The 21,547-nt window shown below is 38.2% G+C and overlaps 3 protein-coding genes across 3 annotated transcripts; 1 reads left to right on the top strand and 2 right to left on the bottom strand.

Moving 5' to 3' along the window:
- The first annotated feature begins 7,703 nt into the window (after positions 1 to 7,703).
- LOC113281094 (histone-lysine N-methyltransferase SETD1B-like) lies at positions 7,704 to 9,053 on the top strand. The gene is made up of 2 exons (XM_026529739.1): positions 7,704 to 8,031; positions 8,124 to 9,053. Exons 1-2 carry the CDS (start codon positions 7,863 to 7,865, stop codon positions 8,783 to 8,785), a joined length of 831 nt encoding a protein of 276 aa, XP_026385524.1. The 5' UTR covers positions 7,704 to 7,862; the 3' UTR covers positions 8,786 to 9,053.
- LOC113281093 (glutamate-1-semialdehyde 2,1-aminomutase 2, chloroplastic-like) lies at positions 9,024 to 11,048 on the bottom strand. The gene is made up of 3 exons (XM_026529738.1): positions 10,804 to 11,048; positions 10,356 to 10,529; positions 9,024 to 10,272 (listed from the first exon to the last, which is right to left on the bottom strand). The coding sequence occupies exons 1-3, from the start codon at positions 10,996 to 10,998 to the stop codon at positions 9,205 to 9,207; spliced, it is 1,437 nt and encodes a 478-aa protein (XP_026385523.1). The 5' UTR covers positions 10,999 to 11,048; the 3' UTR covers positions 9,024 to 9,204.
- Positions 11,049 to 12,983: 1,935 nt separating this feature from the next.
- LOC113278817 lies at positions 12,984 to 15,357 on the bottom strand. Its single transcript, XM_026527559.1, has 2 exons — positions 14,151 to 15,357; positions 12,984 to 14,059 (listed from the first exon to the last, which is right to left on the bottom strand). Exons 1-2 carry the CDS (start codon positions 15,355 to 15,357, stop codon positions 12,984 to 12,986), a joined length of 2,283 nt encoding a protein of 760 aa, XP_026383344.1.
- Between the last annotated feature and the right edge of the window lie 6,190 nt (positions 15,358 to 21,547).

The following is a 21,547-nucleotide window of genomic DNA, read 5'->3' as shown; positions in this document are numbered from 1 at the left end:
AGGATTATGTCTATTAAATATTGTTATGCATATAATGATGGAAGATAGAATGAATCCTTGTGTATTCCACGGTATTTATCTTCATTGATCCATATTTTATGTAATACTGTGAGGCTCCGTAATGTGTCTTATGTTGAGCACGATACAACTAAGTTGATTAGCTTGGCTGGATGTTCTGTAAGATATTTTATGTTGAGCATTTGTGAACTAAATTAATCATCTTGTTTGGTTATTTAGTTATTGCTCTGTAAGTTCTCTTATGTCGAGCACAACAAATGACAATTAAATAAATTACTTTTGTGATTAGTTTGATTGTGTATACCAGTTAGATTAATTATGGGTTCTCTTGTAATTAGTCTAGTTGAGTTTTCATATTTTATGTAAGTTTTTATTGTGTTGAGAATATGAATGACTGTCCTAATCATTTTCTAATGGTTATGTTAGTCGTATGTTCCGTAAGTTTACTAATGTTGAGCATAATCAATTAAATTGAACCCTTTGTGGGTTTAATTTGATTTCATATTCTGATTAAATTAATCATGGGTTTACTTGTGATTAATTTGATTGAGTTTTTGGATATAAAAATCATTCTTATGGTTTTGGTGTCCAATAAAAATCCTTATTTTCTCTTGGAAATAAGGTCGCTCTTGTTGTTCCCTTGGGAATGACATCAAATGAGGGAGAGTTCTTTTGAACTTGTGCTTAATGGTCATATCTTGAGGGGTGTGCGGCTGTGGAATTTTAGAGGGGTTATCTGGTATCTTTAAACTCCTTGATGAATGCTGTTAGATTCGGCTATATGATTGCATCTAAATAAGATGATGTGTGTCCTTTCTTTTAGTCATGAAATGTCTCTTACGAAAATTTCATTAGGATCCTGTTCTTGTACCTTTGCCAATTTTACTGACAAAAAGGGGGAGAATTAATATGTAGTTCACACTACAAATACATATGGTTTTCGGATCATTATGTAAGGGGAGTGGTTTCCATGTGAGATGGAGTATTGACTAAGGGGGAGTGATACATATCACCATAGTATTATTGTTGAAGTTGTGACACAATTGGACTTTGACACTGTGTAATAATACTATGACATTGTATAACAATGATCGAGACCAATGCTTTCTCATTGTTATATCTACATATATTCAACAACGGTGATGCTAAACTTACAACCTTTGGGATCATTGGAGTACTTGGAAGGACGAAGATTTCGAGGAATGTTGAAGATTAGACATGTGGAATAGGAGATTTTAAAGTTTCATTATCTTTTTTGTATTCCATATGTATTGATATTTTTGTCACTAAAATTGACAAAGGGGAAGATTGTTAGAGCACTGCTCGGTCGAACTCGCATGCGTTGCTATATCAAATATGTTTATCAATGTTAGTGATCAAACTATAAGTCTTGATTTCTAGTCTATTATATCTAAGTGTCGGACTAGGATAGTAAGTGTAGTTGAGCTCAAGGACTTCATGGAGATTCATCATACAAGTGGAAGAACTACTCAAGGAACCGGTGGAACTTCTCGACAAAAAGGTATGTGAAGACTTGAACTTATCTGTCACTCAAAAGTCTATCTATTCTATCTCCTACTTCTTGAGACAAAAGTCGTATGCTATATATATAGACTTAGATTATACACATTTGGTATTTCGAGCCGAGTATATCTCGCCTATCTATATCTCGAAATATGAGTTGGTAAGCGTTTCACTTCGACCATGTTTTTCTTTACCTAGTGACGCAAGTCATGATATGTTTCAATCACATTGAAAATTGCTTTGACGAGAAATAATGTAACAAATATATAAGGTCCTCTAAGGATGTTTCAATGATTGGAATGAGATTTTAGATTACATAACCAATAATGGACATAAGTATGTTGTGGAAACACATATGTGCATAAGTCCTATACTGGAAGAATGGCTAATAGCCAAATCCGCGAACTCAGTCCGCGAACTGCCGAAGTTCTCAAACCCGAGAGTTTCTGCTGGAGTTGACAAACTACTTCCGTGAGCCAAGTCCGCGAACCCAGTCTGGAACCGGAGAAGTTCTCATCCCGAGAATTTCTGCTGGAGTTTGTAAACTCTGTCCAGTACCTTAAGTCCGCGAACCTAGTCTGCGAACTTGAGAAGGTTATATATCTAAAGATGATTTCTGAACTTAAAATTATAAAGACTAAGGAATGCTTTTGCAAACCGTGGCTATAAATTTCATGAACCGATCCATGTGAATCAAATCATCTTTGCTTCAATTGTGTCTTGTGTAGTACATGAGATTTCCTTGCAATTGAACAACTCTCTAACTAGTTCATATGAGTCATTTGAACTAATTATGGTGAAGAAGAAAATGGTTGGTATGAAATGTTCAAATGGCTAACCTTTTGGTTGACTATTGTTGAACCAACAATGTACACGTTTGGGAACGGTTAACAAACCTAGAAGCGTGCATTTTATTTGTGTATAACAAGCTAAGATTTCGATCTAACAGTTGAGATATATTAGCTTGAATCTAAATCAGGTTTTCATCTAACGATGAATATTGTTTGCTTTGTGACCAAGGCGACACCCTGATTTGAAAGACTATATAAGGGGGCATCTAGCAACTCTGCGAAACTAATCCCCACTCCTTACGTGTGATACTAGTTTGCGTGCTAGAGTAAGTTCTCATTTAACCTTTGGTTTTCTTCTTCTAAAACCAGGTTAACGACTTAAAGACTTAAAGACTTCATTGGGATTGTGAAGCCAGACCGATACTACTTTTATCGTAGTTGTGTAATCTGATTTTACATCTTCTATCGTACGAGCACAATCAGATTGATTGGTTTGAGATTAACATCTCCGATAGGCAAGATATACAAAGTAATCACAAACATCTTCGTCTCATCGTTTGTGATTCCACGACATCTTGTTTCGCTACCATACGATTAAGATTGTTGTGAGGTGATTGATTTATCTAGGATGTTCTTCGGGAATATAAGACCGGATTATCAATTGGTTCCTGTTCACCTTGATTATTATCAAAAGACAGAACAAAAACTTTAGGGTTTTTCTGTGGGAGACAGATTGATCCTTTGATAGACTTGTCTGTGTGAGACAGATTTGTTTATTGTCAAAGCCTGCAATTTTGGGTCGTAGCAACTCTTAGTTGTGGGTGAGATCAGCTAAGGGAATCAAGTGCGCAATATCCTGCTGGGATCAGAGGCGTAGGAGTGCAACTGTACCTTGGATCAGTGGGAGACTGATTGGGGTTCAACTAAAGTCCGGCCCGAAGTTAGCTTGGAGTAGGCTAATGTATGTAGCGTCTTAATACAGTGTGCATTCAATCTGGACTAGGTCCCGGGGTTTTTATGCATTTGCGGTTTCCTCGTTAACAAAACTTCTGGTGTCTATGTTATTTCCTTTCCGCATTATATTTGTTTATATAATAGAAATAATACAAGTTGTGCGTTTAGATCAATCAATTGGAGAGTCCGACCTAACGGTTGTTGATTGATATTGATTGATCCTTGGACAGTGTTCTTTGGTACCGTCCAAGTTATTTCTTATATTTGATTAGTACTCACATTTTCTGTTTGAGGAAACCAAATCAAGAAAGAGATATAAACTCATTGATATACTTTTAATTGATTGTCTTGTTGATTCTCTTAAAAGTATATTCGAGTTTGTCCATACAGATTGCTAAGCGAAATATTGAGTGGTGTTGTTAGACCCCCCCACCTTTTCATATTTGATCTGTATCGAGATGTTAGAAATCAAGGTTTAATCCAAAGGAGAGACGATGTTGCATTATACTGCTGACCCTTGTTGTGCTCCCATGGATTATAAATGTACGATCCACATCGGGTAATGCGACAATTGGGTTACATCCAAGAAGAACCTCATTTCGATGTTGAGCCGTTCTTTAATGTGTTAAGGGCTGACTACACCATGTCCCAAATAACTATTAACGTCGCTTACGCTCCACCGCCAGTTCTAGAATATTAGAATGGAAGACGTGGCCGTAAAGTCGATACGAGTTTTTTGGACGAGGTGACCGAAGGTCATGAAGCTAATGAGAAATACATGACTTGGTACTTGGGTTGGGCTCGTCCTACTGTGATTAGGGAACCGCCTGCTGAAGAATTGGCTCGTAAGAGGAAGATGGCATCAAAAGACCCAACAACAAGTCTTAAGTTCTTTGTAATTATTTTAGAGTTGCTCTTACTTTTTTAAGATTACGTTATCGAATCATTCTATTAATTATGTTGTTTAATTGAAAATAGAAGGAGCATTTGAAGATCTTTGTGAAGGTGTTGTGTTGCACGAGAGATAGATGAGAGCTTTTGTCGATTGAAGAGCAAAGCAAGCATATTGACTATGCTAGCAATGTTGACAATGAGGATGCTTATGAATTGTTTAAGCAAGCTGATGTGAAGTAAATAGGAAATAAAAATCCAGGAGGGAAGCACAAGCCAAGATGAATGCTGACAAAAAGAGGGCTCGTTCCCGTGGTGATGGTAGTAGTGGTAGTGGTGGTGCTCGTGATAATGCTAAAAGGGGCAGCGGTCGTGGTGGTGGTGGTGAATGAATGCAATCTCTAGTTTATTTCTTTATGTTGTGGTAGACAAATGTTAAGGTTAGCGGTAGGACAAATGTTTTTTTTTTTAGGTTTTATGGGACACGCTTTCGTATTTTGGACAAAAAATGGTGGATTTCTAGTTGCTGAATGAATGGTTTGTTTAGTTATGTAAAGTTTCAATACTTATGCCGGCATGCTTTTTTTAAGTTACATTTCCGACTACACCAGGGCCGGCAAGGTTGTGAACTGTCAGACTGCCGGTCCTGACAGCAGAAATTATTTGCATACCAGGGTCGGCAAGGTATTATGTTATTGACCCTGCCGACTATGTGTTGCAGAAAATACCTTCTCCTGATGCCTAAAATCATCATAAGGTCGGCATGGTTATAAATAACGATCTTGCCGACTATATCATAGCCGGCACGCTAATGACCAAATACCTTTCCGATGGTTATACAGAAGAAAATACACTCATGATGCCTAAAATCATCACAAGGTCGGCATGGTTATAAAATACGACCTTGCCGACTATACCATAGCCGACACGCTAATGAAAAAATACCTTTTCGACGGTTATATAGAAGAAAACGAACTCCTGATGCCTAAAATTATAATAAGGTCGGCACGTTAACAAAATTTCGACCCTAACGGCCAATTTTAGTCGACAAATTGTGGAAACAAAAACCTCATCGGCGAATTCAACAAAGTAAGTTTGTGTTTTGTTTTTGTAGCATGAAGCCGTGAAAGCGCGCTACTTGGAGGAAAAGGGGTAAGCATTCGCATTCGATGCAAGCTATGAATTCATGGTCTCCAAAATCTCGGAGTATGCCCCAGACTTCATGCAGAGATGAATGGGATTCCTCCAACGAAGATTGATGATTTTAGTGTAGGTTTTGTGGGTAGATCTCTATGTAAACCCTCATGAGACTATAACTCGTCCACTAGGGTCGCCTAGGGGTTCAAAGGATTGATGAACATGCTAAGTGCATTCGTTATTCCGTCGACAAGGAGTTAGGTTTTATGTTTCAATCAATGTAGTAACCAAAATTGCATGAATAAAGTGAATTACATCTTTCCATATTATGTTTTTTGTTGAGTATAACTACAGGTCGGCAAGGTTACGTTGCCGACTTTTTAACAGCCGGCAACGTTAGAAATCATTAGCATGCCGACTATAGGTCAGCCAGTAGTGTTATAAATTATGTGCATGACGACTATATGATAGCCGGCACGGTAGGAAATATTTACATGCCGACCGTAAAATTGCTGGCCCAAGATAGTCGGCATATTCTTCATTCAAATACCCTTTCGGCCTAAAAAATGTCGGCGTCTTCTTCATCCGCGGACCATGCCGGCTATACGTAGTCGACACCTTATGCAAACATAGACCATGCCGGCGAAACGTAGTCGGCACCTTATTCAAATGTCGACCTTGCCGACCCTTTCACATTTTCAAAACCATATTTTTTGATCGAAGTCGAACTCATAAGACAGAGTAAAGGTTTAATCTACTGAATTCATAATTTCAAAATTTTAATCTAAACTCAATTAATTAACCTAATCAGCATTTTTTAGTTATAATTAAACAAGGGTACATCAACCATGTAGAAAATACAAGGTTAAGGGGTGGCTTCTTTTACTTTAAAATGTCTTGGGTTTTATCTCATTAAATATACCCCAATCAAGCCAGGAAAATTTACCCTCCGAGTTAAAGGTTTTGTTTTTCTTAACATATTTCTTTTGTCATGGATTATATTTTCTTTGTATGACATGACAAACGATTTGTCTTATAGTGAAGACTTTTAAGCCACTCTTTGGATTGGGTTTTCAGGGAAAACCTTTTTCGTTTTAATTTATAGCGCATTTGGATACACATCCAAAAGTAACATTTTGACTTCTAGAAATCAAAAAACAAGAAGTCAGTTTGGGTGTAGAATTTCAGAACGACTTCTAGAAGTAGAAAAGTCAGCTTTTTGTGAAGCAAAATATCTGGACTTCTGACTTCTACTTCTAGAGAAGCAGAAGTCAGAAAAAAAACTGTATCCAAACGCACTATTAGAGTTTTCAATCCCCTAGCCCTTGCTTTAGCATCACAAGAGGCAGTGTGGATTAACGCTACTGCTAGCGCTTGTATCTAATCGTCCTACAGAGGTTGGCTGCAAGCGGCCATGTAGCTTTATCAAAGGGTAATGTGGGCTAGACTAGAGTGCCATTGTCTAGTATTTGTCTTTTAGTGATTGTAAATTTGTAATACACGTGACATGTTTCGCTTTTCTACAACTAGTTTTACCTCTACGACTAGTTGTACACACGCAGAACAGATGGCGATCCAAGTAGGTAAACTCTAAACCTTGAGCGCCATCTTTATTCTAGTCTTAAGGTTACCCAGTTACTTATTGTCATTGATGACCTAAACCTTGAGTGGTTTTCCAGACAACATAAAATACGGGCTGCTTTCTCCACGGAAGAAGCATTTTATATATCAAGTGTAAGTTAACCCGCGAGGTGCTGAATTTTGGGTATCTATTATACAGCAGGTACGTGCACTTTCAGAATCGCGAGACGATGCCATTTTCACATTTACATCAGGACTCGTATTCAAATCGCAAGATTATGTCAGTGTACTTACATTCACGCAAAAATAAATATCTAAATGACAAAATACAATGCACAAAGAGGACAGGAAACTAAATTGTGTTCTCAACTGGAGTGAGACTCCCACTGACTAAAGCAGCTTCAAGTGGTGAATGAGAATCCCCCAAGAACTTCCATTACAAAACTAAATATCTGCCATCATTTCTACACTTTAGCTGCTTTTTCACTCTAGTAACTCACAATTCCTCCAAATCATTCCCCTCCACCCGTGAATCCAACAACAACAACAAGAAGCTAAGACCACTTACCCACAAACATCATGTACCACTCTCTCTATCTCTCTCTGGACTCATACACACAATCTGCCAAAGAAACCCAATCACATGCCTTTGTTTCTAGTGAACAGAAATAGAAAACCATGTCAAACCCTTTTAATGAACTTGTCTCAGCATGAATTTGGACTCACAGTCACGGGTTCATGTTCCTATACAACACAAAATGATTCATCATATGACCCTATATAACCTATACCTATCTCTTTAATTTGTTTGGACATTATAGAGCTATCTGTGTAGTGCTACTACCACTAAACCATATCCGCAATCATGAAATACGTTTTGTTGCTTTAGAAAAACTATATTTATTCATACACAGTTCTTGCTTGTTTAGAAGCTTCTGCTTTGTTTCAACACTCAGGGTTCCTGCCATGGATTCAAGGATTCTCTTCGTTCTTCTGGTTTCCCTGCTTACTCATTCTTTACTTTCTATGGAAGTTCAATCAAAATCAACAACTTCTAAAATCAGTGTCATGGGTATTGTGTATTGTGATATGTGCTCTAATAACACCCTTGTTAGACATAGTTACTTCTTACCAGGTAATGTTCAACTAGCTTCTTTACTTCTGTACATTGTTCTCACTTTATAGCAAGGAAGTTCAGTTTTGAAGCATATCCATTGTTTTCTACAGGTGTGAAAGTTCACTTGAACTGCAAATTCAAAGCAACTTCACCGACAACAAGAGAAGAGATTACCTTCTCAGTTAACAGAACTACTGATAAACATGGTGTTTATAGGCTGGAAATCCCATCTGTTGACGGAATTAGTTGTGCTGAAGGTTTATCCATGGAGTCACATTGCCAAGCGAGTTTGATTGGGAGTTTGTCATCTTCGTGCAGTGTTCCTGGACTGAAAACAACAACAGATGGAATAACAGTCAAATCAAAACATGCAAATCTTTGTATTTACAGCTTAAATGCATTGAATTTCAGACCAACAACTAGAAATATTACCTTGTGTGGATATGAAAAAGAAATATCAAATGATGATCTGAATTCATCGAAATTCTTTTTTCCTTTCTTTCCACCATTTCCTTTTCCGTTTCCTTTCCCACCAATGCCTTCATTGCCTTTCCCTCCATTAGGACCATTACCACCTTTCCCATCCCTCCCCTTCCCACCACTGCCACCATTTCCTTCTTTGCCGTTTCCATTTCCCAATCCACCATCACTACCTTTCCCATTCCCACCTTTTCCTCCAGCCCCTTCCTCTGCACCTCCTGCTTTCAATTTTAAAGACCCTAAGACTTGGATTCCTTCCCCTCCTAGAAATTCTCAAAGCCAAAATCCATGAAACCATAATTGATTACATTTTATTCTCTATTGTGCGTGTTAGAAGTTTACGTTTTCATGTAATTATTAGATACAACGGAGTGCAGAAACAATATTATGTTGCAGAATCTATATTATGTTTCGCTAATATGAGATATGGTGTACTAGTAATAGATTATGGTATGTTACTTAGCTGCATTGTCTTGGTTAGGATAATAAAAGTTGTTTCCGGATATTTGTTGATGCGTGCTAGTCTTATCTAAGCAATGGTAACAACATTTAGTTTTTTTTTCAACTTACAAAAAGTTTACATTCTGAATTTCTCAAAAGTCTCCTAATGGAAAGTGCTCAAAGAAACATTCCAATCATGCACCGACATAAACTAATCTCAAAATTAGCTTAAAAAGAAAAGAAACAGAGATGAGACTATTTATTGACCGTTTAAATCTGCCGCAAGACTTTCTCAGCTGCTGCTATTGTCTGTTGGATGTCTTCAGAAGTATGAGCCAAACCTGTAAACCCAGCTTCAAACTGTGATGGTGCCAAATACACACCTTCCTCCAACATTCCCCTATGAAACTTTGCGAACTTCGCAGTGTCACTCTTCTTTGCATCCTCGAAACTGTAAACTGGTCCTCCTGTGAAGAAGAACCCAAACATTCCCCTAATATATCCACCACACATCTCATGCCCAGCTCTCTTTCCAGCATCTAAAATCCCCTGGGTAAGCTCTCCGGTGATCTTATCCAAGTACTGGTATGTTCCAGGTTCCTGCAGTCGCTTAAGTGTGTGAATACCTGCTGTCATTGCCAAAGGGTTCCCACTCAAAGTACCGGCTTGGTACATGGGTCCTGCAGGTGCAACCATTTCCATGATCTCCCTTCTCCCACCATAAGCACCGACAGGCAAGCCCCCACCAATGATCTTCCCAAGTGTTGTTAAATCAGGCGTTATACCAAAATATTCTTGAGCTCCACCATAAGACAGGCGGAATCCAGTCATAACCTCGTCGAAGATGAGAAGAGCATCATTTTCTTTGGTAATTTGACGAAGGGAATTTAGGAACTCAGGTTTTGGTTCTATGTATCCAGAGTTTCCAACAACAGCTTCAAGGATCACAGCAGCAATCTCTCCTTTGTTCGCCGCAAATAGTTCTTTCACAGTCTCGATATCATTGTAAGGAGAGGTAAGAGTATCAGAAGTGGCAGCTTTAGGAACACCTGGTGAGTCCGGAAGCCCTAGAGTTGCAACACCACTACCAGCCTTGACGAGGAAGGGGTCAGCATGTCCATGATAGCAACCCTCAAACTTAATTATCTTTTGCCGACCAGTGAATGCACGAGCCAGTCGTAGCACACCCATACAGGCTTCTGTTCCAGAATTGACAAAGCGAACCATCTCAATGCTTGGAACAGCAGAAATCACCATCTCTGCTAACACATTCTCTAGAACACATGGTGCACCAAAGCTTGTTCCTTTCTTCATTGTCTCAGTTAAAGCAGCAATCACCTATACCAAAACTTAATTCAGAAAACTTGCACATATATAAACAAACGAATGAATGGAAGCAGTATATGAGGCAAAAGAAGCACCTCATCATCAGCATGACCAATGATTGCAGGACCCCATGAACCAACATAATCGATGTACTCATTTCCATCTACATCCCACATACGTGAGCCCTTCACAGAGTCGATTATAATTGGTTGTCCACCAACTGATTTAAAGGCACGGACTGGGGAATTTACACCACCAGGCATCAATTCCTGCCACACCAAGCTTTCATGTGTTAGCACTTAGCACTACATATTTGAAATTCAAGCATTCCAAACATACCCATCAACTGAACTCATGACAACAAACATATCCATGAAGTACTGGAATTACGAGGAAGCTCACAAAGTGTTTGACGAAATTACTACAATAGGTTTCAATCCAATGTAAGTAGTCAAACACAATTAAAAGACAAACCCATAACATAAATTACTATACAAAATCAAAGTAACTAAGAAAACTTTACAAAGGGTTTGGATTCAAAACCTTAGCAGCATTGAAAATCTCTTCTGATTTCTGTGTAGTGAACTTTTTCTTCTCTACTGAAACTGTCATTTTGATTTGAGTAGCTCCACGTCGATGAGAAGGCCAAGAAGATGAAGATGATGGTGATGATGATGATGAAGAGGGTAACTGAGAGAGCCATGAGAGACTAACTCCTGACGCTGATATGCTCGCCATCGAAATTGAATTTCTTCTCTTTTTTTTCTTTTCTTCTCTGGTTTTCTTCAAAGAGAGAAAAAGTAAAAGATAAAGATGTTGTGCTTTTTGTCCTTTTTTTTTATTCTCATCATGATCCATGATTGTGTTAATCGTGGCCGTTAATATTTAAACTGGGCTCAAGTTGAAATGGGTTTCTTCTAGTATAATTCAGGGCCCAGTGCAGAAAATCCATATATTCAGAAAAGTGTAGGTTTTTTTTCTTCTTTTTTCTTCTAGCCTAGCTGGTAATGGAGTCGTTGGGGTGTCACCCTCTTCTTCTTCATCTTCTCTTTGTTTGTTCTCGTAAAAAATGTCATAAGTTCGTGTCTCTACTGAAGGTTCTTTTTCTTTTCTCTCTCTCTAAGCAAAGGCCTTCAACAAGGCTAAAAGTCCCCCTCGACTGCTGGAGCTAACCAAATAGGAGGCAAAGACCAGTACATAGAAGTTTTCTTACGTTTTCCCCATTGAGCTAGCTCATGAGAAACGGTGTTACAAATTCTATATTGAAAACTAAAGATACAAGCAATTAAATTAGAGGAAAATAACTGAATGTCTTTAAATATGGCATCTGTCCTAGAATCACCATCAAAAGAACCTAAGGAGAATTGTTCCACCAGCTTCTTAGCATCACTTTCGATTATGATATGGGTCATCTTTTGTTCCGCAGCTTTCTTAAGAACTCCCCAGATAGCTCTGGCTTCCGCTTCTTGTGCAGACTAAACTTCAAAAACCATAGCAGCACAGAAAGAGGCTTTGCTAGTAAAATCTCTCATCACATAACCTGCACCATTATCTCCAGAGATGTCATCAAAGGCTCCATCTGTGTTACATTTGATCCAACCAACCAAAGGGGACATCCATTTGTGATTTAAAGCTATAGGTTTTGTGAAAATAGCAACAGAAAGGTTTTTCCTAGTGAGGAGCATTGCCATGGCTCTTTCTATGACAGACTTATGATTTTCCGACACATTTTGAAAAACCAAGTTATTTCTATTGGTCCATAGAGACCACATGATAGCAACAAAGAGTTGTTGAGCATCATCAGGAAATCTAGAATTTTGATCCAGGAGCCAGAACATAAGCCACTGCTGAAAAGTTTTTTGAGTGAAGAAAGAAGTGTTTATGCAAAAACTGGACAAGAAACAAACCTTAGAAGCAAAAGGACACAGAACCAACGTATGCATAATGTTTTCATGAGGATCCTTGCATCTAGCACATTCAACAGAATGCATGGGCATTCTAGTGTGGAGAACCGTTCTAGCTGGGAGAGCATTTTTAGCAGCTTTCCAAAGGAAGAGTTGAATTCTGTAAGGAACTCTGATCTTCCAGATATGTAACCAAAGAGTTTTACAGGGAGAGGGATTTAATCCTCCGAGTCCCAAGTAAGCAGATTTAGAAGAAAATTTACCATTCTTTGAAAGGTCCCAAGCCCTCCTATCAGGAGTGCAAAGCTGGCTTAAGGGAATTGTGACAATCTTCTTAACAGAGGCATCATCAAAGTGAGTAGAGAGTCTAGAAACATTTCAGGTTCTAGTATTGTTATCAATGAAATAATCAACTTTAATGCTAGGGTCCTGAGGTGTAAGAGGATTGGGAGTAGCAGATCCCAGAGTTGGAATCCATTTATCACACCAGGGGTCGATAAACTTTCCATCCCCAACAATCCAAGAAACAAAGGGTTTAATAAACTCTTTAATAGCATGAAGGCATTTCCAGGTCCAAGAGCATTTATCAGGGCATTTAGCATTCATAAAATCAGTTCTAGGGAAGTATTTGACTTTTAAAATCTTAGCCAACATGCAGTCAGGGTTTTCAATAATTTTCCAGGCATTCCTAGCTAACATGGCAAGATTATTTAGCTCAGCTTTTCTAAAACCCAAGCCACCTTCAGATTTAGGGGAGAACATAGTATCCCAACCCAAAATATGGAGCTTCCTATCTTTTGGGTCAAGAGATTCTCCCCACTAGAATTTGCAGAGATGGGCATCCATCTGTCTGCAGAGGTACTTTGGTATAAGAAAAGCCCCCATCTGATACAAAGTTATAGCTTGGCCAATATGTTTAACCAAAGTAGTTCTAGCAGCCTGAGAGAGGAGCTTGTGAAGCCAGACAGTAATTCTGGCATCCACGGCCTGAAGAATTCCCATATGGGTTTGGATTTTAGAAGCTTTGAAAACAGTGGGAGTACCAAGGTATTTTTTGCCTAAATCTCTGCTTTGAATGTCCAGAATGTTAGCCAAAAGAGCTTTCCTATGCTCAGGGATTTTCCTACTAAAAAGAATATCATATTTATCAAAATTAATTTCCTGCCCAGAAGCAAGGCAATACTTTTGAAGATAGCCCTTTATAATAATAAAGTTTTCAGTAGTAGCAGAAGAGAAAAGAAGAGAGTCATCAGCAAACAGGAGATGAGTCATTTCTGGGGCATTTTTACAGATTTTGATACCCTTAAGAGTACCATTCCTTTGGAGACTATCTATGTAAGAGGAAAGGGCCTCATCACAGATAATGTATAGGTAAGGGGATAAATGATCCCCTTGCCTTAGGCCTCTCTCAGGTTGAAAACAACCAGTAGGACTACCATTTAAGAGAACAAAATAAGAAACAGTAGAAACACACTGGTTTATGAGTTTAATCCAATTTTCAACTATCCCCATTTTCATCAAAACTTTTTCTAGAAAAGACCACTCCAATTTATCATAAGCTTTTGACATATCAAGTTTAATGGCAGCAGTACCCTCAACTTTGTCATTATGATTAACAGAATATATGGCTTCATTAGCAAGGATAATATTATCAGAAATAATCCTCTTAGGTATGAAGGAACTTTGGTGGGATATGATGTTATTCATAAAGGGTTTAATCCTATTAGCAAGAGTTTTAGAAAGAATTTTGTAGATGAAGTTACATAGACCTATACGTCTATATTGATTGACTAACTCAGCTAGAGGAACTTTAGGAATAAGAGCTATATTGGTATGATTGAAAACTTTAGCTATATGCCTTGTTCTGAAGCAGGTTTGGGTCATATCAACAACAGCTTCACCAACAATATCCCAATGTTTTTGATAAAATAAGCCTGTGAAACCATCTGGTCCTGGGGCCTTTTTTCCTCCCATTTGAAAAACAACTTTTTTTAATTCCCTCAGCAGTGAGGGGAAGATTTAAAGTGTCATTATTCTCAACAGAAAATTTAACATGCAGATCGTTTAAAATTTCATCCTGGAATTGTTGTGGTTGAGAAGAGTAAAGATTTTTGAAATAATCTAAGAAAGAATTCCCAATACTATCTCTATAAATTAGGATAGCATTGGAAGAATTCTTAATCCAGCTAATAACATTCCTCTTTCTCTTGGAAAGAGTGACTCTATGAAAGTAAGGAGTGTTTATGTCACCTTCAATGAGCCATACTTCTCTATACTTATCTTTCCAGTAAAGTTCCTCCAGGGTATAGAGGTACTCTAATCTAGTTTTAAGTCTAGCAGTAGTAGTAGTATCAGTTGGATCAGAAATCTGTAGCTCTAACAAATCTTTCCTAATGGTAGATATATCAGTTTGAATATTACCAAATGAAGATTTGTTCCAATCTCTAAACCCTTTTTTTTCACTAAGAAGCTTAGCACTTAGTTTATAGGATGGAGATCCTATAACATTGACAGACCAAGAATTAGATATAATGTCTCTGCAAGTGGGATCCTCAATCCACATAGCCATGAAATGAAAAGGTCTAGGCATGCAAGTTTCCTCATAATTAAAACCTATATGCAAGGGGAAATGATCAGAAGAATCTCTAGGGAGATTGTTAACACAAAATTTAGGACAAAGATCCTCAGCAAGTTGGTTTAAAAGACATCTGTCAAGCCTTTCTAGAATCAAATCAGGACCATGTTGCATATTGGACCAAGTAAATCTTGGACCAGAAAAACCAGGATCATGCAAGTTGAAGACAGAGCAAAAATTTCTTAGGTGTTCAAAATCAGAATCAGTAACTTCAAGATCACCAGTTTTATCTTCTGTTCCTAAAAGAGTATTAAAATCACCAATGACAAAAACAGATTCATCTATGGGGGCAATAGTTTGTTGACACTGTTGTTCCCAAAAGAAGGGTCTGAGGGTATTATTAGGTTCACCATACACAAAATGAATATGACAAGTTTTAGAATGGATAATATCAGTTGAAGTCACATAGATGCCCCTCAAGCTGGAAGAAACAACATTCAGATGAATTTCTTTTTTCCAAGACAAAACCAGACCACCACCTCTAACAACACTAGGAACATTGAAAGTGCATGGAAAGCCCATGTTTTTAAGTTTCCTGGTTGCCATATCTTTCCCCATTTTAGTCTCAGAGAGGAAAATGATATCAGGGTTAACATTCCTACAAAGCATACTAAGTTATTTATTTGTAGATTTTTTTCCAAAGCCTCTAAGATTCCAAGCTATTAAGTTTATGTTGTTGACAGGTAATTGGTTAAAAGCAGGGTTTGAATTACCAATAATAGGATTGTGGGGTGTAGGATTTACCTGAGCAATTGAGTCGGATCCACCACCAAGAGAAGCATTGGAACCATCACCACTTTGAGAAGAACTTTGGGCGGAATTGAGACTAGAACTGGTAGCATTGAGAGGGGAATTGTTGCGGAAATCATTTCTTCCTGGGGTGTTATCAGCAGGAACGTTGTAGCTTCCGAAGGAATTGAAGAAAGGTTGGGTATTGAGAGGGAAAGTTGAGAGACCTATATCTGGTAATTCACCCAAATTCTTAATTGGAGTACACAGTTGAGCATAATCAGGCTCATTAGAGGTTTGTTCTTCAGGGACAACCGCTAGGTTGGCAACAATTGAGTTAGCTCTAGTGCGTTTTCTTAAATCCGATCTTGGATTAATCTTCTTTTTGAGATTTGTTATAGCTTCTTGTTCAGCAGAATTTCCTTCTCCTCTAGTGATTATAGAGCTGGTGTTTGGGGTAGCAGCAATTTTGAACCTTCTCGAAGAATTAGTAGTACGAATCGGTCCACTTGGAGTAGATTCAGAACCAGTAATAGAAGCAGCAACAGTAACATTTTGAGTAGTAACTTGCTTTAAGATAAATGGAAAGCCATTTTCTAACTGAGTTGGGTGTTTTTGAACAGGGACAACATCAAAGATTTTCAGGGTAGTGGATCTGTTGACGAAGGGGACCATTTGAAAAATGTTTGACAAACTTTTCTGAGTAGTTTTTCCATTCTTTGATCAACAGCTACAGTCTTGCCTTTAGCACTCACTTCAGTTGCAGTTGGTTCCATTTGAGTATCTGGTATAACCTCAGAGTGTTGCATGTTGATGTCAGTGTCACTAGCAGAAGAAGGAGTTACTTGTTTGATTTCTGAAGGCATCATTAACTTTGAGACACTTGGAAGAGTGTAATCACTACAGCGAGCATCCAGATCTTTAATCTTCTTTTGCTTCAGTTTCCAAGCAGGGCAGTTCTGATCTTTGTGATCAAGGATGCGACAGGAGGTACAGAAATATCTTGGAACTTCGATGTGTCTACATTCGATAAGGAAAGGTTCATTCCTATCATTTGTGAAAAGCGGAATGCCTGTTGGTAATGCTTTCTGGACTGGAATTCTAATGCAGACTTTGACATTCTTCTTAAAAGGATGTTTACCAAACAGGTTCTAAGCTTCTATGAGTTCTCCCATATTTAGAGTGAGGAGCTTAAGATCTTCAAACCCTGTGCATTTGTTAGGAATGTTACACAAGATGAACCACATAATTTCTTCATCAAAGAAGAGTTGGTGATTTGGTGGCCAACCTTCAATTGGAACAACTTTTAGCACCGTTAGATGACCACATACAAACCAAGGTTTTTGAGAAGTAATTCTGTTAAAATCCTCTTCAGATAAGTAACGGATGAGAACTTTGTTCCTCTGACCATTGAAAGTAGTGACAATAGGGTGTTGAGATAGAGGCCAATTGTTGCAGATTTAATATATGATTGAGGAGGTTGGGATCAGAGTTTCACAACAAACATATCCTGCCATACACCATTTCCAGTTAGTGTCAGCTTCTGCTAGGGAAACTTTCTTATCAATGAAGACTGGTTTAGTAAGAGAAGAAGGTAGGTTTAATTTTTCAGACATCTGCTTTGAGAGAGATTGAATTTCAAGATTCAAGTTTTGGGAATTATCTGAAGAAGAGGGGATTTCCATAGTATAAGAGAAATGGGTATATAAGAAAATAATTTGATTGAGAGCAGAGTTCCAAGTAACTAATATAAAATGTAGAGATAGAGAAAGGAATCTCTTATTTATAATGTTTTTAAAGAGGTAGCAGACGATGTGGAGGAGGGAAATGCAGGGGAAGTTTGTTGTTTTTTGAATTTCAACCTTAAAAAAGGAATGAGAAAATTGTTGACCTTAGTAATAGAAAATGTCAGGAGATTTTTGGTATAAGGTTGTTGTAGGATAGCTGCAGATTATGCTTTGGTAGAGATGGTTGCCATATGGAATGTCGCTATCATTTCCATGATTTTGAGTTTGTCTTTAGACTAAGGTATTCACGTGAATCTTGTACAGATAGAGTCACAAGAAGACAGGTCTAATAGTACCTTGTTGTAACATTTGAGACAGATTGGATTAAGGATAGGTGACATGGATATGGGTAGTTGAACATTTATTTGGTTTATCATTATTCATGACGTTTGGGTGATGATGTAAACTGCCAAACGTAATAATGGTAGAAAAGAGGGGGAAATTTCTTTGTTTGGATTGGTGGTGAGGGGGAAGTTTTTTTATGCTTGCTGAGTGGTTAGGTTTGATAGATAGGCTAGAGACATTTCTGTCTCATATGCCCCAAGTTGCGATGATGCCTCCCAACTGGTGTTGCCATCTCCTAGTCTGCATAAAACATAAAGAGTTAATTAGACCCCAAAGATAAATATCAAAGTTTGGTAACCCACCAAATACTCCCTTAATGGAAGTTCCAAAGAAAGTAGAGGTCTTAGCGGATATTAGGTGTTGAAAATAGGTCTTGATAGGGTAATTATGATTTGAATGGGTAAAATCAGACGCATGGCTTTGAAGAGGCGTGGTAAACAAAGCGACATGACGCTTAACCAAGTGCCTTAAATGGCAATGAATGGGTATGGTGAGGGATTTAAAAGGTGGTTTTTGAGGGTAATTAGCATATCTAGAGCAAAAAATTATCCTTCTTTCACCAAAATAAGAAAGGTTTAAGGAGAATTTAGAAATTCTAAACAATGGCCGGCGAATCTTCACATGGTGCAAGGGTTGAAAGAGTTCCTGAAGAGTCTCCACTGCTATCTTCTACTGCATCTCCATATTCACTAGAATATACACAAGCCAAAGCTCTTCTTTCTTCAATGAAGATTGATGAGTTACAGAAATTGCAGGATGATGTGCGCTCTGAGATAGATCAACAGGTGAAAATTCAAATCCGTCAGAGGGAAGAGGAGAAGGATACTCGAGAGCGAGAAGAGAGAAAGCTCCGAAGATTATATGATGTATGACTGCCAAAATACTTTGAGAGGCGAGAGAGAAATGATGAAGAATGGGAGGAGAAACAAGCAGAGATGCATGCAAAAGTGCCCAAATATGGAAGTGTAACAGAGAGTGACTCTGAAGCGACTAATGGGTTTGAGTCTGAAGAAGAAATGGAGACCAGTGACTTGGATACAGATGCTTCTGGAAGTCATGAAGAGAACATGCATGGGAAGTTGGTGTACAATGAGAGGCATTTAAGGGACCGATTTGAATATGAAATTGCCAACCCCAAGATCTTCTCAAGAACCATGAATGAGGGTGAACCAGAAAGATTGAAAGTAAGTTTGAATGTGCCTGATTCAGATGATGAAGATGAAGAAGAAAGGGATGATGCATCATACTCCAGTGGAACTTCTCCTGCTCCATCAGATAGTGAAGATATCGAACGCTGTGAAGGGGATGATTGGGATGAGTTGTGGTAAGCATCTCAGAGTTACTAGAAGAAGACAGATTTTCAGGTTGTGCATACAACCTAAAAACGGTTAACATGTTTTTTTTTATGAAATGGCTCTTCTGGTAACTTCCTTTTATCCCAACCTTCTTAAATCTGTTGCTGGTGATGGTGGTAAATTTCTTGTTGCTTTTTGATAAAAATCGGTCGGCTTTGTTTGCTGTTATTTGATTTTGTGTGCTAGTATAGTTGTTGCTGGTAAGGGTTGAGTGAAAGGTAGTCTTGCAGGTTTTTTTATGAATAATTAGTACTTATGTGGTAACTAGAGTTTGTTTAGTGATATTTTGATGGTTGTAATTTGAATTTGAATTTCGGGGTTTTGGGTATTTAGGATTTTGAATGTTTGAACTGTTATGATGGGTTAAGGAACTCTGAGTAGTTTCAGTGTTGATTTTAGTAATATCTCTAATGTTATATCCTGGTAAATTTGTGAATGATATGAATTCCTTGATGAATGTGGTGAGATTGTAGAAGACTAGACTTGTATTAAGCTCTTTGAAAGTAAGGAATTGGGAACAATAGGAAATGTAGTAAACAATAATGGCAAAACAAATGATGAGGAATTGATAGACAAAACTCATGAAAGGTAGGAAGAACAAGCAGGCATACGTCTAAGTGACGTAGTATAGCTCACAGAGGAGAGAGATAGTTAGAATTCAGATCTCTATTGGTGTGTGAAGTTTGTGTGTATGAAGCTCGGACTGTTACTGCTTATTGCGGGGGCGGGATTCAGGGACATGATGCATATGTGGCTCAGTCTGTGGAAACAATAATAAAATCATCCCTTTGCAAACGGTTAACATAATTGAAACTTTGGCTGGGTTTGGTTATGCTTTTATTTTTCCAAAAAATCACTTTCAAAACCTATATATGTTAATAATTTCTGAAATTGGTGTTTGGTAAAAAAAAAATTCAAAGTTCTTTTTACCCAAAGCACTTCCCAAATTTCTTAATTTTTAAAAGCTAGAGAGGAGGAGCTTTTAAAAGCTACCAAAGCATAAGCTTTGGTCCCACCAAAATTTAATGTTTGATTATCCTTTTTGTCCCTATTTTATTTTGTAAATAACAAAAATTAGCCTTAAATATATATACAATCAATTTTTATTTCTTATATTTTATTTTTTAAATATTATTATATTTTATTTTCAAACTATTTTATGATACCTTTTCATTTAGTTTGTCAAAAATAAAAATAAAAACAAATATTAAATAATAAAATATTTGTTTAATAAAACAGTTGATAATAATATTAAATAATTACTTAATTTTAGTTTGATTTTTTGTTTGAAAATTATATATATATATATATATTTTAAAAGTGGTTAAGTAAATTTAATATTATATATGTTTATATTTAATAGTAAAAATTTAAATATTTTTAAACCCAATAAAATTGAAACAAAATTATTTCCAGTTATATGTCTGTTTTTGTCATTTGTTACAACAACAATGGTTGAATATGATATTTAACACTTTGATTGCTTTTGTTAATCAGCTTTAACTTTAATTAATATTTTACCAAACGTCTAACTGCTTTTTTCTCACAGCACAACAACGCACAGCAGAAAAGTGCTTTTGCAAAAGTTGCAGCAGTACCAAACTAGGCCAAAGGTGCGGCTGGCATGGTTGGCATGCCTTGGCGCGGAGACGTGGCTGGTATGGTTTTTCCATTGGCACGGTGGTGCGGCTGGCATGGTTGGCATGCCTTGGCGCGGAGATGTGGCTGGCACGGTATGCCGTTGGCACATGTTGTGCGGCTGGCATGGTTGGCATGCCTTGGCGCGGAGATGTGGCTGGCACGGCATGCCATTGGCACATGTGGTGCGACTGGCATGGTTGGCATGCCTTGGCGCGGAGATGTGGCTGGCACGGCATGCCATTTGCACATGTGGTGTGGCTGGCATGGTTTGCATGCCTTGGTGCGGAGACGTGGATGGCATGGTTTTCCGTTGGCACGGTGGTGTGGATGGCATGGTTGGCATGCCTTGGCGCGGAGATGTGGCTGGCACAACATGCCATTGGCACATGTGGTGCGGCTGGCATGGTTGGCATGCCTTGGCGCGGAGATGTGGCTGGCATGGTTTGTCATTGACACGGTGGTGCCGCCGGCATGGTTGGCATGCCTTGGCGCGAAGATGTGGCTGGCACGGCATGCCATTGGCACATGTTGTGCGGTTGGAATGCCTCGGTGCGGAGACGTGGCTGGCATGGTTTGCCATTGGCACGGTGGTTTGAGAATTAAGGTTTTGGCCTATCGAAACCCTAATTAGCAAAAAAAAAAAAAGGTACCCTGGTAATTTTCTTGCAGACATATTAAAGGGTCCAATAAAGGCGCTTGGTGGAGACATTATTGCTCAAGTTCTGTGACGTCACTGTCTGACTAGGGTTTTACGATTTTAACCCTAAACTAAAAACCACCATCAACATTAAGTCACTTGCTTAGCTCGGTACAAGGGAATTTTGCGAGGTAAGCATAAGATGGTGACAGACAAGGACAAAATCGAAACATAAATCATGCAAGATGGTCAGG

The sequence above is a fragment of the Papaver somniferum genome, chromosome 5 (assembly GCF_003573695.1).
Source record: "Papaver somniferum cultivar HN1 chromosome 5, ASM357369v1, whole genome shotgun sequence".
Taxonomy (NCBI): Eukaryota; Viridiplantae; Streptophyta; class Magnoliopsida; order Ranunculales; family Papaveraceae; genus Papaver; species Papaver somniferum.
This window is presented reverse-complemented; position numbering and strand designations above follow the sequence as displayed.